The sequence below is a fragment of the Alosa sapidissima genome, chromosome 13, assembly GCF_018492685.1.
Source record: "Alosa sapidissima isolate fAloSap1 chromosome 13, fAloSap1.pri, whole genome shotgun sequence".
Taxonomy (NCBI): Eukaryota; Metazoa; Chordata; class Actinopteri; order Clupeiformes; family Clupeidae; genus Alosa; species Alosa sapidissima.
This window is the reverse complement of record NC_055969.1, coordinates 31,947,613-31,965,017: the sequence shown is the minus strand read 5'-3', so window position 1 is coordinate 31,965,017 and position 17,405 is coordinate 31,947,613. Positions and strand designations below refer to the sequence as shown.

General features: G+C 44.2%; 1 protein-coding gene across 1 annotated transcript in view; it reads left to right on the top strand.

Annotated features, from left to right (window-relative positions):
- The window catches only part of fam102ab (family with sequence similarity 102 member Ab), a 52,593-nt gene extending 36,156 nt beyond the window's left edge, over window positions 1–16,437 (top strand). The window contains exons 3-12 of the mRNA XM_042059352.1: window positions 1,665–1,785; window positions 2,696–2,725; window positions 8,700–8,816; window positions 9,626–9,672; window positions 10,059–10,213; window positions 10,939–11,043; window positions 11,547–11,748; window positions 12,398–12,519; window positions 12,637–12,706; window positions 12,844–16,437. Coding sequence (XP_041915286.1) covers window positions 1,665–1,785; window positions 2,696–2,725; window positions 8,700–8,816; window positions 9,626–9,672; window positions 10,059–10,213; window positions 10,939–11,043; window positions 11,547–11,748; window positions 12,398–12,519; window positions 12,637–12,706; window positions 12,844–12,889 — 1,015 coding nt within the window. The 3' untranslated portion in view covers window positions 12,890–16,437. The remainder of the gene's footprint in view (window positions 1–1,664; window positions 1,786–2,695; window positions 2,726–8,699; window positions 8,817–9,625; window positions 9,673–10,058; window positions 10,214–10,938; window positions 11,044–11,546; window positions 11,749–12,397; window positions 12,520–12,636; window positions 12,707–12,843) is intronic.
- Window positions 16,438–17,405: the final 968 nt, after the last annotated feature.

Genomic DNA, 17,405 nt, shown 5'->3' with positions numbered 1-17,405 from the left:
CATCCTTGTTTGCGATTGAGAGTTTGAACTACCCTTTCTAGAAACACCAAATCCAAGAACGATGGAGCGAACTACCAAGGTTGCGACGCAAGTTAGCAAACGATGCTTTCTAGAAACGACCCCCAGGTCTGCAGTGATCACGGTTTGAGTGCCAGGCAGGACACCTTGCACAGAGGTGACCCCTGCCCTGGGTCCTATAACTGTGTCCTATAACAGTAGACTATGAATACTTACAACAGACTCAAAGGCTGAAGCAACACAGATGAGTTCACTTTTATGGCTTATAACTCCCACTTCATACTTGATCAACCCATGACTAGTCAGGCATGTCTCGACAGCTATGAAAACAGGTAGCTCACAGGTGCTATGCAAATACTGTTTTTCAGTTGCTCTCAAATCAGTACATCAATATTTAAAAGCAGCATAATAATATAATTGTTGGTGGTATTTGTAAAAAGCTTATGTTACCAAGTAGGATTTCTCTGGTTGCCCTGTTGTCATGGTTATCTGAGGGTTTTGCTCAATACCTTTGTATAGACATTTGTCTCTGTTTAACCTTAATCCAGTTTTCAAACGGCTGTTTGGCAGTGGTTGTAGATGTGCTTTATTTTGTTGTTGCTTTGCATTTTGATGAAAAGCAAAAGAAGGGAAGGGATTGGAATAGAGAGAGTGCAGAGGAGGACGAAGAGGAGGACGAGGAGGAGGACGAGAGAGGGAGAGTGAGGAGTGCAAAAAAGATGATTGCCATCACAGCACAGTCTGCCAAGAGAATAACAGATAATGAGGTCAGCCAGCTCGCAGCTTGGGAACCTTCTGGTTTATACACAGAGAACAATCACAGCAGGCTTCATGAGAAACAAATAAGAGGAAAAAAACAAAAACGTGACTTGCTTTGCTGAATCAACTTGATCTGTTCACACTGCTGAAGAAAAAAAACACTTTTGCAAACATCTGCCCTAGTAAGCACATTTACTCCATCCCAATGAGTCAGCATTCTGACTGGCCTCTTATCGTCCCCAAACTGTTTTCTTTTGAGACATTCTCACGACGCTCAGTGTCCTCCATGTTTGTTTTCATGGAGAGGATTCATCTTAAGTGTTCATCTTAAAATGTGTCATTGTTTTGAAGACACAACAAGTGTTGCTTTATTGAACACATACAGGTCCCTCTGGGCCGTTTGCGGTAACCATGGGGACAGGAGCCCAGACTCCACTGACTGCCCCTGTTCCCAGGCTCACTGACAGGGTGTTGCGTTTCAGAAACGGGCCGATGCGTTCCCACAGGGTGCGGAGATCCAAAAGGCCTGTTCCTGTGTGTGGTTCACAGGAGAGCTTGGACCGCAGCCACAGCAAGGAGTCTTGCAGTTTAGGTTTGACTGAGCATGCCCGGGCCTGGTCCATAGACCCAGACACACTGCTGTTGAGAATGCACTAAGCACAAACCGCTCAACTCCATCCTCCCTTATTTCAACACTGCTTTAGAGAACAATGGCCATGCTGACAGGATGGTAGTGTAGTATATCAAGCCATGTTTATGAACATGTCAGATGTAATTGGGTGGAGTTTTACACAAAAGTATGGCTCACAATGTTCTTTCTTTCTCTCTTACTTTCTCTCTCTCTCTCTCTCTCTCTCTCTCTCTTTCTTTCTCTCTCTCTCTTATAGACAAGAGGTCCAGGAGAACTGTGTTCGCTGGCGAAAGAAGTTCTCCTTTGTGTGCAAGATGAGCGCAAGCCCCACCACAGGTGTTCTGGACCCCTGCATATGTAGAGTGTCTGTGCGTAAGGTGAGTCTCTCCCACACACACACACACACACACACACACACACACACACACACACAAAGACACACAGAGACAGACAGACATTCGTATAGCCTGCTCTTGTCCCTCTTTCCCTCTTTTGGAGTAACATTCAAGTGACCCTCCACTGCAGTCATATGTCTTCGACCTACTGGGCAGACCAAACAGTGGGTCAGTTAATCATTTGAGGCTCAGAAAATGTAAAGACTTCCATTCAATCAATCCCGCAACTCAATTTGGGTAATTGGTTAGCTCCAGTGAATACCCATTCACATATTGGTTCCTTGTAAAGCCAGTTAGACTGTACAAATGGAACTCCACGTCAGCTGCAACCTTTGTGCGTTTTTTCTCCAGTTACTTCCCAGCAGAGCTGGTGACTTCCCAACACTGAGTGAATTTCTGAAACTGTTCAGTGCATTAAGTGGGTTTCCCTGTCAACACTCAACAGCCAACAGCCAACATACCAGAGACCACATAGCCCCCATCTCTGGCATGAATCCGGTTAAGACCTGGGCCAAATCGGTTCCATAACCAGCACCGACCTGGCCATGTTTGACTCTCATGGTTACTGATTAGAATGTATTGTAGTTCCCTTTCAATTTACATGACCACTATCCTTCCGTCTTTGTTGTTGCTGTCTCCATAGTGACCGTATACACAGCGCAGGCATTACGAGCTCTCTCTGTCCTGTTGTATAACTAGCGGCTGATCTGCTGTCAGTGTCACAAGAAGCAGAGACATCTGTGGCAGGCTTTTGGTGTGAGAGCACACTGACTATGGATCAGTGGAGGTGAAAGGTCAGGAGTGTACTTTAGGGCAGTGGCTTTGTCAGTGTGGGGGAAATCTGTCACATAGTCATTTGTTCTTTTTTCTCTCTGTTTGTTTCACTCTGCAGGAGCTCAAAGGAGGAAAGACATTTTCAAAGGTTGGTATTTGACAACACACACACACACACTTACACACACACACACACACACACACACACACACACACACACACACACACACACACACACACACACACACACTGGTGACTCAGGGTCAGCCCCAGCTTGATATCAGTTTCTCTCTCACCCCCCACCACATGGCCTTCCCTCACTCTGAGGGAAACAGGGGCTTTCATAATGACCTCACCGGCTTTGTGGGGCCGTTCCATCTTTTAGTGGTCACCACAGGAAATTCATGATGTGTAATTCACCAACACACACTGATGCATGCTTTCATAGAATGAATTGAGAGGCAAAAATGGATGTACAACCCAAAATAGTATAGATTTACATTCCAGTATATAGATTCTCTTATCATCTGTGATAAACTAGTGCTGAATAAGGGGCAGTGTTGAGTCAGTGGGTGATAATATAGCCCTTCAGGTTATTCATAGCTTTTTTAAGGTGCTCTGTCAGTCATGTGTGTGTGTGTGTGTGTGTTTGTGTGTGTGTGTGTGTGTGTGTGGTCTGTGCTTGGCTGGGGCAGGCCCTAACAGGGCCTCCACACGGGATCCCCTGTCTGTTCTGGAATGTTCTGAGATCCCAGGGGAGATGGCAGAGCTGTGGGTAAAGGGGGTGGGACTGTTGAGGCTTCACAGGGATTTTCATGAGGCTGCTGATACAGTTGAAACCAGGAGTTTACATACCCTGTACATACGCAAGTTGACTTAAAAGAGGAATAACAAAATCATCTTTTACTTTTGGGAATTGATCTTAATGCCTTAATTAAAAAAAATGAGGAAAAATCCAACCTTTAAGGACACCAATTTTCTTTGTGAATGAATAATGTATCGTAAGTAAATGCTCTTCCTTAAAATACAGGGGCTCATAAGTATACATACCCCTATGTTAAATTCCCATTCTTTTTAAAGGCCAGTTATTTCATGGATCCAGGATACTATGCATCCTGATAAAGTTCCCCTGGCCTTTGGAATTAAAATAACCCCACATCATAACATACCCTTCACCATATCTCACGACTGGCTGGTACTTTTGGTACTTTCCATAAGATCATCTCTCAATGCAAATCAAACCAGCTATTAGGCTCACTGAAATAAAACCATGCCAATCTCTAGGCATAGTGGCCTCAATGACCATAGCATTAATGTCAGTGATGTAAGAGTGACCTTGCTGTGTGGCCCTAGGATTATGTCAAAGTCATTTGAATTTAAGACCATTTTGTTATATCTTATAGCGTTATTCAACAAGTTGTGTGAGGCTGTAAATGTTTTTATTGGAGTTCTCTCGTAAGGAGTGAATTTATTTAGTTTAGTCATTCTGAGAGGGATACTTAACCTAGTGGTTGTGAAACACTTTAGGTCATTCATTTTTTGACACACCAGAATAGATGTCTTTATATGTGTGATTGTGTATGGGTGGGTGAATTTGTGTGTCCGTGTGTGGGAGAATGTGGGGTGTGTGTGTGTGTGTGTGTGTGTGTGTGTATATGTATGAGAGCATGATGGGTGAGAGGGAGAGTTGTCGGTTGAGGATGTTATCTTTCCGACGAGGCTTCCGTGTCCCCCTTGTTTCCTGGCGGTTTGCTGAGCCCTGATGTCCGGCAGGAGCTCCACGCTCCGTAGCGTTCTGCTGACCTAGCAGACGGGAGCAGAGGCGAGGTGAGACCAGGGTGACCTTTTGGACCAGAGACATGGGAGCAGAGACGAGACGAGACGAGGCGAGACCAGGGTGACCTTTTGGACCAAAGACATGCCCACAGAGGGAGGGGGGCTGAAGAGGACACAAGCACTTGCGCCACTGTTTGCCTTTTGGAAACAGCCTGGAAACAGCCTTCATATATTTTACTGAAGCCTTCAGGGTCACTTGGGCAATAAACTGTCTTGCTAAGTCTAGCTAACTCCGATAAGATTTGTGATTGTTTTATGGTTAAGTGGGAAATGTTTGCTCTTTTAGTTGGCTAGCGTCACATGTGAACCTGGCAGAGGCAGAAGTGGAAAACAGAAGAGAGATGGCCAGAGTGGAGGAAGACCAGAAGAGAGATGGCCAGAGTGGAGGAAGACCAGAAGAGAGATGGCCAGAGTGGAGGAAGACCAGAAGAGAGATGGCCAGAGTGGAGGAAGACCAGAAGAGAGATGGCCAGAGTGGAGGAAGACCAGAAGAGAGACGGCCAGAGTGGAGGAAGACCAGAAGAGAGATGGCCAGAGTGGAGGAAGACCAGAAGAGAGATGGCCAGAGTGGAGGAAGACCAGAAGAGAGATGGCCAGAGTGGAGGAAGACCAGAAGAGAGACGGCCAGAGTGGAGGAAGACCAGAAGAGAGATGGCCAGAGTGGAGGAAGACCAGAAGAGAGATGGCCAGAGTGGAGGAAGACCAGAAGAGAGACGGCCAGAGTGGAGGAAGACCAGAAGAGAGATGGCCAGAGTGGAGGAAGACCAGAAGAGAGATGGCCAGAGTGGAGGAAGACCAGAAGAGAGATGGCCAGAGTGGAGGAAGACCAGAAGAGAGATGGCCAGAGTGGAGGAAGACCAGAAGAGAGATGGCCAGAGTGGAGGAAGACCAGAAGAGAGATGGCCAGAGTGGAGGAAGACCAGAAGAGAGATGGCCAGAGTGGAGGAAGACCAGAAGAGAGATGGTCAGAGTGGAGGAAGACCAGAAGAGAGATGGCCAGAGTGGAGGAAGACCAGAAGAGAGATGGCCAGAGTGGAGGAAGACCAGAAGAGAGATGGTCAGAGCGGAGGAAGACCAGAAGAGAGATGGCCAGAGTGGAGGAAGACCAGAAGAGAGATGGCCAGAGTGGAGGAAAACAGAAGAGAGATGGCCAGAGTGGAGGAAGACCAGAAGAGAGATGGCCAGAGTGGAGGAAGACCAGAAGAGAGATGGTCAGAGCGGAGGAAGACCAGAAGAGAGATGGCCAGAGTGGAGGAAGACCAGAAGAGAGATGGCCAGAGTGGAGGAAGACCAGAAGAGAGATGGCCAGAGCGGAGGAAGACCAGAAGAGAGATGGCCAGAGTGGAGGAAGACCAGAAGAGAGATGGCCAGAGTGGAGGAAGACCAGAAGAGAGATGGCCAGAGCGGAGGAAGACCAGAAGAGAGATGGCCAGAGCGGAGGAAGACCAGAAGAGAGATGGCCAGAGCGGAGGAAGACCAGAAGAGAGATGGCCAGAGCGGAGGAAGACCAGAAGAGAGACGGCCAGAGCGGAGGAAGACCAGAAGAGAGATGGCCAGAGCGGAGGAAGACCAGAAGAGAGATGGCCAGAGCGGAGGAAGACCAGAAGAGAGATGGCCAGAGCGGAGGAAGACCAGAAGAGAGACGGCCAGAGCGGAGGAAGACCAGAAGAGAGACGGCCAGAGCGGAGGAAGACCAGAAGAGAGATGGCCAGAGCGGAGGAAGACCAGAAGAGAGATGGTCAGAGCGGAGGAAGACCACCGGAGGGAGAATAAATACAAGTGCAAATGGAACCGTAGTTGCCATGGACACAGTCTCGGGTCTCAATCGTCATCAATGTGATCATGTGCGCTGACCAGGTGGTCCCTAGGATGCTAGGACGCTAATCTGCAATAAAGCTCATTAACTGCCCGTAAACGATACTGTCTGTGTTTAAACACACACCCTGTGAGGGCAGAATACTATTTGCACTGTTGTTTGCCCTCTGACATCCAATGGATTCTATGAGGAAAGACCATAAAATGGCTTCCAAGGCGATTAACGACTTTGACAACTTTATCCAGATATTCGTTATAGATATAAGCTAGTTTGGGAAAGAGTATTGTGCCACCTGACCTTAAACCTATGTCTTCAATGCTTGCCCTAACTAGCCAGGCTGGTTGGTGTGGTAGATATAGCTCATCCTCAGTAGTCTGTCAGTAGTCTGCAATTACACAGTCATATTCCGTAAATAAGTGAGCTATTACAGTTTTTCTCAGTCGCTTTGGTGCTTTTCTCAGATCAGAATGAAAATTCTCATAACTATTAGTTCAACCTCCACAACATTTAGTCATTTGTCCACATCTTAGTAACAATTTCTCCTTCCTCTGAACAAATTGCAAATGTTTTTGAATATGTATCAGTGGCTTTGTCATGTCAGTCAAAATGAACTATACTTCTGAATAGTCGTTCCCAATAAAACTAATAGTCTTCATTTCATTGCTTGAGTCATTACATACAAAATTGGTGAACTAGTTATCAAATTCTGTCACAATGCTGTAGAATGCAAAGAGCATACAGTAAAACTGCAACGTACATATTTAGTGTCTTGTACTCACTTACTCCCCAAACTACAGCAATTTGTAACTTTACTGTAGTTTTCAAATGGCTGTACAAGTACTGTATAGTGCCGTCTTGAGCATTTTCAGGTAGTGTCACCGAGTTCTGACATTTTTTTGCATGGGAAAACACTGAGAGCATAAACTGTCGTAATGAAAACATGACAAAGCCATTTGACTATCTTGTTCATAAACGATGGTGTCAAGACTTCTCATTTTGATGACACTGGCAGTTTCATAGACATAAATACTTCCTTTTGAGGAATGGACCATTTTGAGCAAGTGACGTGCTTTTGCAGGTTATCCACTAGGTTTTGCAGTTTGCACTAATTGTTTTGAGAAATGCACTAACTGCTGTGCAAATGTTAATAGTGATGTGAGAAAAGCACCAAAGCAACTGAGAGAAACTGTAACCCAGTAAGGGGAAATGTAAACCAGTTTGACACAAAGATGCTGAGTTTTTGTGGAGGACCAGAGTCTGCTGGGTCAGTTACATTTGTCTATAAACAGATGCCTTAATCAACATATTTAAAAAAGTGAATACATGTGGTAGTAAATGTTTCGTCAGTGAGAGTTTGTTAGAGGAAGAGAGGACGCGAGTGTGTTTGAGAGAGGAGGAGAGGACGCGAGTGTGTTTGAGAGAGGAGGAGAGGAGAAGAGTGTGTTTGAGAGAGGAGGAGAGGACGCGAGTGTGTCTGTTAGAGGAGGAGAGGACACAAGTATGTGTGTGTGTGTGTGTTTATGGATGCATGAGACAGCAGGGGTACAGGCAAAGATGTGCAGCTGCTTGGAATATATTGTTCCAGTGCTGCACGTGTCTGTGTGAAAAAGAGCGTGAGAGATGAATGGGTTATTTGTGTGTATATGTGTGCATCTGTGTATGTGTGTGTGTGCACATTTGTTTGTGTCTGTGTCTGTCTCTGTGTGTGTGTGTGTGTGTGTGTGTGTGTGTGTGTGTGTGTGAGAGAGAGAGAGAGAGAGAGAGAGAGAGAGAGAGAGAGAGAGAGAGAGAGAGAGAGAGAGAGAGAGTTGAGCTCTGCCTAACACAACCAAACCCCATTAGTGCTGCTGTTGTATGGTCAGTCACTTAGACTGACGAGAGAGAGAGAGAGAGAGAGAGGAGGTTGAGAAGCTGTGGCCTTGCTCACTCAACACAATCATCATGGTCGGATGGACGGCCTTGCCTGTGTCGCACATGCACATGCCTATGGTTATGTAACAGCACTCTCCATGGAGTGGGTTCACCCACCCCACCCCCCTCTCTGAGAGAGAGAGAGAGAGAGAGAGAGGAGCAGTCACCTGGAAGCAATTGTGACACTCATGGCTGCATGTTCTGCTGCATGTAAATGATGCCAGTGGGCCCAACTGTGTTTCTCTTCCGTATTGCAAGTCTTAACGACACATCCTTAGAGTCCCTTTACTCTGAATAATGTCACTCAAAAAAGGAACAAACTTCCCCAGCCATGCAGAGAGCTTCCAAGACAACAGGAAACGGCAAATTAATGTTTTATTTAGGGAGAATTATAAACGAACAGGGGAAGAAGCTCTGGCTCTAATCGAATTCCTGCTCCGCGAGTGCAGGGATGCATCCTGTGCTGAAGGGCTAGATTCTTGGTTTATCTCTATTAAAAAGATTCATTTGTGTGTGTGTGTGTGTCCCACGCTGACGTACCACGTTTCCTCTCCTGCAGCTGGGCTTTGCCGATCTCAACATGGCGGAGTTTGCTGGTTCAGGCTCCACCGTGCGTTGCTGCATCCTCGAGGGCTACGACACCAAGAACACGCGACAGGACAACTCCATACTCAAGGTAACCTGCGCAGGGCCAGTGTGCATCGTGCAAAACTGAAGGGTTGACAGATCGACGGATGGATGGATAGATGGATAGATGGAGTTGATTGATGGATAGATGGATGGATAGATGGAGTTGATGGATGGATAGATGGATGGACAGATGGAGTTGATGGAGTTGAGGGATGGATAGAAGAATAGAAGAGACTGAAAGACGTAATGAGTTAATGTGCGTCTCTTGCTTTCCTCTTCTGCACACACTGCAGTTATAATGGAGGGTGATGCACAAGCACACTCCTCAGAGTTAGTCACCCCTTCACAACAGATGTGGGGGACCATAACACAAACAACACAGACCATGGAAACTCGGCGCCACTCGGCGGAAATGTCTGTGTTAGTAAGACTGACACATGATGGCACGAGGACATAGATGGAACAGTGGGAGAGATTGTTCCGTTTCTATTTTTAAAAGATATTTTTTTGGAGCAGAGTGTCCTCTGACAAGCCAGGGTTGCCGTGGACACCTTATGGTACTCGGCAGTGGGCGAAACATACAGTTAAACCCAGGCTAGGTAGACCTACAACTGAATGGGCCATTCAATCTATTCAACCCTAGGTAAAAAAATGTAAAAATATTTAGTGAAGGAATGTGTCTGGATGTTGCCACGGAGAGGGAGAGTGTGTGAGTGTGTGTGTGCGTGTGCGTGTGCGTGTGCGTGCGCATGCGTGCAGTTGTGTGGGAGTTGTAGTATATTTCCCATTGTATGTTCAGAGTGTCCGTGGGTAACAGCCATTTTAATTATGGATAATGTTGCTATTTCTCCTCAGGTTACCATTGGGATGACTCTGTTGTCTGGAGACCCTTGCTTTAAAACGTGAGTGCCTCCTCACATTCATGCATCTCTGCCAGGTTCAAAATGAGACCTCTGGTGCCCCCTGTTGCTTAAGAGTGGAAGAACCACCTGAAAAGTTTGCTGTATCTTCAGAATTCATAAAATGAGCTTAATGCAGCTTAATGCTAAGGGAGCTTCTGTTATCAGTTTTATGTCACAAATTCATTTGAAATGAATTAATATATTTTTAGTCGCAAAGATGACCAGCTAATAAAAACTGTAAAGCTGTGTATTAAAGCAAACTTTTGGCCAATTTGGATCAGAGCCCAACAAGTTGACATTTTAAGACCCATTCTGTGCCAGCTGATGAACATGAATAAACAAGCTAATACAATACAATAAACAAGCCATTGTTGTATGTCTACCAGACCCCTCAGCACAGCCAAAACCATCACCATCGCTGGACAGGACCCCTCCCTGCAGCTGGACTGTAAAGGAGAGGGCACCGATGCCACTCCGTCTCTTCCTCCTGGCATCTCCGCAGGACGAGCTCTCAAACCCAGGCCCTCTGCCATCAGCACCGGTAAGCACTGTGACAGGACACACAGACACATGGACACATAGACATACTCTACACATAGACATAGACATAGACATAGACATACTCTACACATAGACATAGACATAGACATACACTACAAATAGACATAGACATACTCTACACATAGACATAGACATAGACATACTCTACACATAGACATAGACATACTCTACACACATAGACATAGACATATACATATACTATACATACACATATACATATACTGTACATACACATATATGCGTGGGGCATATTTGGGGGCAGCCGTGGCCTACTGGTTAGCACTTCAGACTTGTAACCGGAGGGTTGCCGGTTCGAACCCCGACCAGTAGGCACGGCTGAAGTGCCCTTGAGCAAGGCACCTAACCCCTCACTGCTCTCCGAGCGCCGCTGTTGTAGCAGGCAGCTCACTGCGCCGGGATTAGTGTGTGCTTCACCTCACTGTGTGCTGAGTGTGTTTCACTAATTCACGGATTGGGATAAATGCAGAGACCAAATTTCCCTCACGAGATCAAAAGAGTATATATACTTATACTTATGCACACATACAGTAAATACAGAATATGTATGCATGTACACAAATACATATACATATACATATACATATACATATACTGTACATATACATATACATATACATATACATATACATTCACCAGTGTACCACAGTTTTGTGACACATTTGTGTGCGCTGGGTTCCATTTCAGGTCTACCAGAGGAGCTGGACCAGAACATGTCCAGCCCAGATGAAGTGTTCCACACGGGGCACTCCAGAAACTCCAGCTATGCCAGCCAGCAGAGCAAAGTGTCAGGTAAGACTCGCTCGATGGTGTTTTAAGCCCCCACCGTTGACTTCGAGGCAGCGCTGCGACCGTTGACTTCAAGGCACCTAACCCTAACCCAAATCCTAATTCTAACCCTAACCCTTACCCTTGCCTAACCCTAGTGCCTTCCATGCAGCGCTGCCTGGAAGACGGCGTTGGGGGCTTAAAACACCGAACATCGACTTTATCTCAGTCACAACCACGTAAGCAAGCACCTTCAGTCCAACCCTGTTATTCTGCTGTGTCTACAATAATGCAGATCCGGGGTATCTTTGTTTGAACACCACCATTCAACAAGCATTGGTATGCTATCATACTGATAAAGTGACCATTGGTCCGCTATCATACTGATGAAGTGACCATAGGTCCGCTATCATACTGACAAAGTGACCGTTCCAAAAGATTCTCAAAAGCCATCTGTGCTGCTGATTGATTGTGCTTTAGTGTGTCTCTCCCACTGACCTGTGGGGTCCATGTGTCGCCCCCTGCAGGCTACAGCACGGAGCACTCGCGCTCCTCCAGCCTCACTGACCTCACGTCGCACCGCCGCAACACCTCCACCAGCAGCAGCGCCTCCGGGAGCGTCGCCACGCCTACCGAAGGTGCGGCCGAGTCCGAGAAGGAGCCGCCCACCCGCCCTGAGAGACCTCCACGCCCCCCACTTCCTGTCCTGCTCTCCAACAGGCCGTCCAGGTAACACAAGCACCCTGAGCTGTAGATGTTCCTGTAGAGGTCAGACTGTTTACGTCTATATTTTAGTATATTTAGTATATTCTTTATCTTCTACTGTCCTTATTGCTTAGTTGTGTTTTTATATTATATACTTTAATTACTCTTTCTGCTGTTAAAGAATGTGTTTGTGTTGTATGTATGCTGCTGAGACCTTGAATTTCCCCTGGGGATCAATAAAGTATCTATCTATCTATCTATCTATCTATCTATCTATCCTTACAAACTAATAAACCCAGCACGCTAAACGTGCACGTCTTTCTACTACTTCCTCCTTTGACTACTCCTCTGGAATCTTTTGAACTTGCATTTTAATCCTCTGGTTATCTTGTGGTGTCAATGTAACATTCATTGTGACCCTATGACCTCCTGTCACAATATAGTTGGATGTTACCATTCATTTGTAGTCACTTTGGATAAAAGTGTCCCCTAAATGGATGAATGTAAATGTTCATGTAGTAGCGTGTATAATACCCAATCTAATACCAGACTCAATTGATTGGTTCAATTCATTGCTATCAGACATTATATGTTGAACATTAATTGTAAGATCAGACTGAAAGGCATCATTTCATTCATTCCAATTGAAACATGGTGAACTCTTCATCAACAGACGTAAGAAGGACTCTATGGAGAGTCATCCCACCTGGGTGGACGACACGCGCATTGATGCCGACGACATCGTGGAGAAGATCGTTCAGAGCCAGAACTTTGCTGACGTTAGCAACAACGAAGGTATTCCATCAGCTGACTTTTCTCCTTCAGTAGTTTCCACTGCTACAGTATGTGATGTGTGCATGTTGTTGTAGCTAAGCTGTGCCTCACTGGAATCTTTTTGTTTCGGCTACACAGACAGCAATCTGAGGCTGTTTGTCAGCAGAGACGGCACCACAGCCCTCAGTGGCATCCAGCTGGGGAACAGGTGAGCACCGCTTCGCTGAATTTGGACTTACGTTCACTCTTATTGGATGAGACCTTGTCTCCACCATGCCTGTGGCGGTGACAGTGACGAATGACCTAACCCCTTTGATTATGTGCTTTGATTTCCATCGTATCCAGGGCGACGGCAGGAGTCTTTGAGCCGGTGGTGATCGAGAGTCATTAAAAGGAACAGACTTCCTCGCCTACCGATTCCCATCTCTCTCTTTTCTCTTCCTCTGTCGTCTTTCATCCCTCCATCCGATGACCGCTAAAAGGAAAGAGGAGGGAGGGAAGCAGGCGTTGAGACCTCTGGTTCGCCATCCTCTCTGTTTGTCATACATTGAGAGTGGACGATCGTAGTACAAATCACGCAAATCTTGTGTGTACATGTTTGATGTGTACTGCTATCTGAGTTGTTTGTCCTATAAATTGTAGGTTGCACCCTATACATCATACTGCAAAACTATTAAGCACCTGAGGTGTACTGGGTTGTGTTATTACATGATTATATGATACAGAGTTAATTGATCTAAAACCTCTATTTATAAATGCTTTAGAACCTGATCTAAGTGCAAGTGTACTTGATGTGCCACAAACTGTGGCATTATGGGAAATGTAGTGCAACACTGTGAAGGGCTGGCCCAGGCATGTTGTATGGATGTCATGTATGTACTACATGTCAATCCAAAATGTACTTTACTGGTAGAAGTAGTTAATCCAGTGGTTTCAACCTGTGGTTTTCTTTGTTTCTCTTTGCTCTGCTACATTTGAACTGTTTTATTTGCTCTTTTTTCATCAATTTTGTTTTTCATCTGCTTTTTTGATTGGCTGCTCTCTTAAAGGTAGCCACACAAATATGTTACAACCCCTTAAAGGAGGCAAACAGATCCTTTTTCCTCATATTTCATACTGGGTTTTAATCACAGCACCAAATTAAAAATCGAATTCCTTTTCCGACATAACTGAGGATAACACTAATTCTTAGCCAAGCCAGATCACTGAAAATGAACATGTTTTAGCAGTTGGTATTGGTGACTGGGAGGTGCAGCAGGCTAATACTGTGCGGTTCTGTGTGGCTGGCCATACAAAGAACCATAGGACGGGTTCTAGTGGAATTATGACTGTAGTCACCTCTGAGTGTGGCTGGTGACTGGATATTAGTCTTGATTTCCTAATTCAGACAGGACTGTGTGTGTGTGTGTGTGTGTGTGTGTGTGTGTGTGTGTGTGTGTATGTGTGTGTGTGTCATGCGCTTGTGTTCTGCTTCCACTGGCTGGTCTGGTGACAACAGGATTCTGTTTTTTTCTGTTGCCTTGGTTCTTTGTTTATTTTTTGCTTGCCTTAGCTTTTGGTTAAAGTGTGATTTGTGGTCTCACTGTGTGTGTGTGTGTTTGTGTGTGTGTGTGTGTGTGTGAGTGTGTTTGAGCTGCTACGCTACTTCTCTGAGCTCTGAACTCCCAGAGTGAAATTAAATGCAGTGATCAAAGCCTTTCCTTTGGTAATGCGCAGACTGCTTGGGCTTCAGTTGGGCTAAATGTCCCTAACATCTGTTTGGCGCATGGGATGCGAGCGGTGCATCATGGGTAGGATGAGATCAGGGCTGATGAGTCAGAGTCACGATCTTCATTTTGGCAAGAGGCCTCAGTTTTCCACCAAGCACCTGGAGCGCACCAGGAAACAATGGCCTTTTCTGACAGGATGCGCCTCCTGTACCTCCTTGTTGAAAAAGTGTGTGTGTGTGTGTGTGTGTGTGTGTGTGTGTGTGTGTGTGTGTGAGTGACTGTATTTGTACGTTTTGACAGATCGAACAGAAACCTCTATTCTCTATGGGTTTCCAATTACTTCATGCATGGCAAAAATCTCGCTCTTAGTTGACCTGAGAGTGCAGAGAAAGTGTGCAAAACTGACTGTAATATGTTGGTGGCCAGGGCTCTTCTAACATTATGTCTGTGCAATAAGGGATTCGATTGACACCATTGTGTTGGTGCACTGTTCTGAATTGTTTGTTCATTTTACTCATCCTCAACAATTCAGCATGACTGTGGTATCATTATACGAATGTATACTAGAGTTAGAATTACCACATAAAAGAGCAGCATTTTATATCATTATTTACACTCGTGGTTTATGTAGTTTTGCCTAATGGACAGTTGAATGGGCAAATTATGTCGAGGTTTATTTTTACATCTACTCCGAAACTCACAAGGCTTACTCAAAATAACAGTGCACATATTATTTGTCTGTAAAATATACCTCTACGACTGAAAAAGAAAATAACATGCATGATGATGACACCGACCTAAAACACACCCAGTCATCTGCAGATAATCTGTTTGTGTGTCTGTAGAAATAACTACCAGATTCACTGGCCGTAATCTTGAAAAATCCAATAGGGAATGTGAGTGGATTTGTGTGTTGAAAGGAACTTTGACTAACTTTTGTCTTTTTCTTCTCTACATCTGCCCGTACTGATTTAAATGGACCATTCCTTTAGCCATATGGTGTTTTTTACTAAACGGTAACACTTTTGGTGTTTTCAAACCAGCTGGCTGGTTTAACATTTTCATTCTGTGACCCCCTTATCAGTGAAGCTCAACAGAGATCCATTGTTTTCTGTGGTAAAATATGAACTTTTTACAGATTAAATGCTTTATGTATTCATGTCTTTATAACAGGCAGTTGGTGGCGTCTGGTTCTGTGCTTCTGTTTTGTATAAGAGGGACTCTTTTGTGGTGTTTTCCTTCATACTTGACTATAATCTGTGATTTTTAACATCTGAAAATAATATACTTTTTAATTAATGTGAGTTGCTGTTGTTTAGAATTAAGTTCAAAGATCTGTTCTACAAATTAAAGGTGAAAAGTTGAAATGGATATATTGGTTTTGGCAGATCGTAACAGCATGTCTGCCGTTACAAAGTCTCCCATGAAGCACATCTTCATCCAATTCTATGCAGCACATTCTAGCTGCTCCAGTCTCTCAATGTATTTACAAAAAGTTATTATTTACAATTTCCACATGAAGTCACATGCTTCAGAGAGACTCTGAAGAGATAATTGAATGCTGAACATTGTACAGAGGTTTGTGGACAAACCTGTGGTCAAATCTACCGGTGTTTGCCTGCCGTAATCTCCAAAGGGATCTCCATAGATCTTCCTTGGTCTTGAACCACGGGTTGAGTATTGTTCAAGACAACAGCACTTAAATTGTGAGAATTAACTCAATTGAAAATGACTTAATTTTTAACACCAATTATTTGTCATGTTCTCATCTCCTCTGTCGTAATAAGGCAATTGAAGCTATGCAAAGTCAAAGACTCCCCCACTCAAGGTTGTTTGACCTAGTCGACTATGTAAAACTGACCTAACAAGAGTTACACCTAAGTTCAGTATGTCTGGATATAACAATATGATCAGATTATTTCATAAAACAAGATATCTATTTTTTAGAATGACAACAAAGATGTATTTATTATACCTACACAAATACAGATAAAATATAATACACAGATTCTAATACACATGTCTCCAAAGTCAATTTGAAAGCTCTTGATTTGTCACACTAAGGCTTTATTTGAACTGGTGGTTTGCATGTGGAGGAGCACTGTGATATGGATTTGAGCTATATTTCTATTCTAGAAGTTGAATGTTTCCTATTAAAGATTGTAAATGTCTATTGAAAAGTGTAAATGTAATATTTTGGGGAAATAAAGTTATTGATGGGCATCATGAAGAGGTTTGTTTTTGGTCCTTAAGATTTAAAGGTGGTCTAAGCGATGTTACATGATTTCTAAGCTAAACAAAATTTTGTCACAGCAAACATCATCTCACCATCCACTAGCTCCCTGTGTCCTGAATACACTGTAAAAGAACGCGGTCTCTGTGGACAGCCCAGGCTCCAAAAACGGCAACAAAAACAACCTGGTCCAACCTGGACCATAAAAATATTACAAACTGTTTTGTTTGAACGTCAACAGAAGTAACATTACGCAACATTGCTTAGAGCACCTTTAATGTTATTTTGTAGTGTTGAACCACCATGGTAAAAATTAACACCATCCATTTAGCCTACTTGATGCATCATGTATTTGGTTACTCTAGACAGGATGCGGGAGATTGTGGAGTGCTATCGCCCTCTATTGGCCAATATTTGAGCCAAACTTGCTTTTGCAAGCATCCCAAGACATCATATAGGTTGAAGTCCTTTTTTCATGTTGCAAAAATTGTGCATAGTAGTCTACTATAGGCCTAGGTTACCATCTTACAAGCTCCAAAGTATTTGGAGTAGACTACACAAGTTCTACTAAAGGTGCTGACAATTATTTTCCCTGCTGTTTCAATATGAATTGCATGGTGATGAAAGCTGTAGGCCTATTGATTCATTATCAAGTGGTCAGCAATATACAAAATAAAGTACGCTAGGTCTAATGAATATTTCACTTATGAGTCCTCATGAGGCCATAGTGGAAATTATTTTCTAGAGGTGGAAATTTATTTTTAGAGCACAATACTTTTGCATTCTCTTGCAAGACTTTGAGAACTCAATAGTTTTATCTTTTATTTTATAAAGATGACCATCTTGTACCCTTTCTACAAGTCCCCCAAAAGGGAAGTAGTGGGGATTTATTCTTAATAGATTTATTCTCTAGATGGGAATTTAAAAGTATTTCACAAAGAGGGAGGGAACAACAGGAGCTTTGA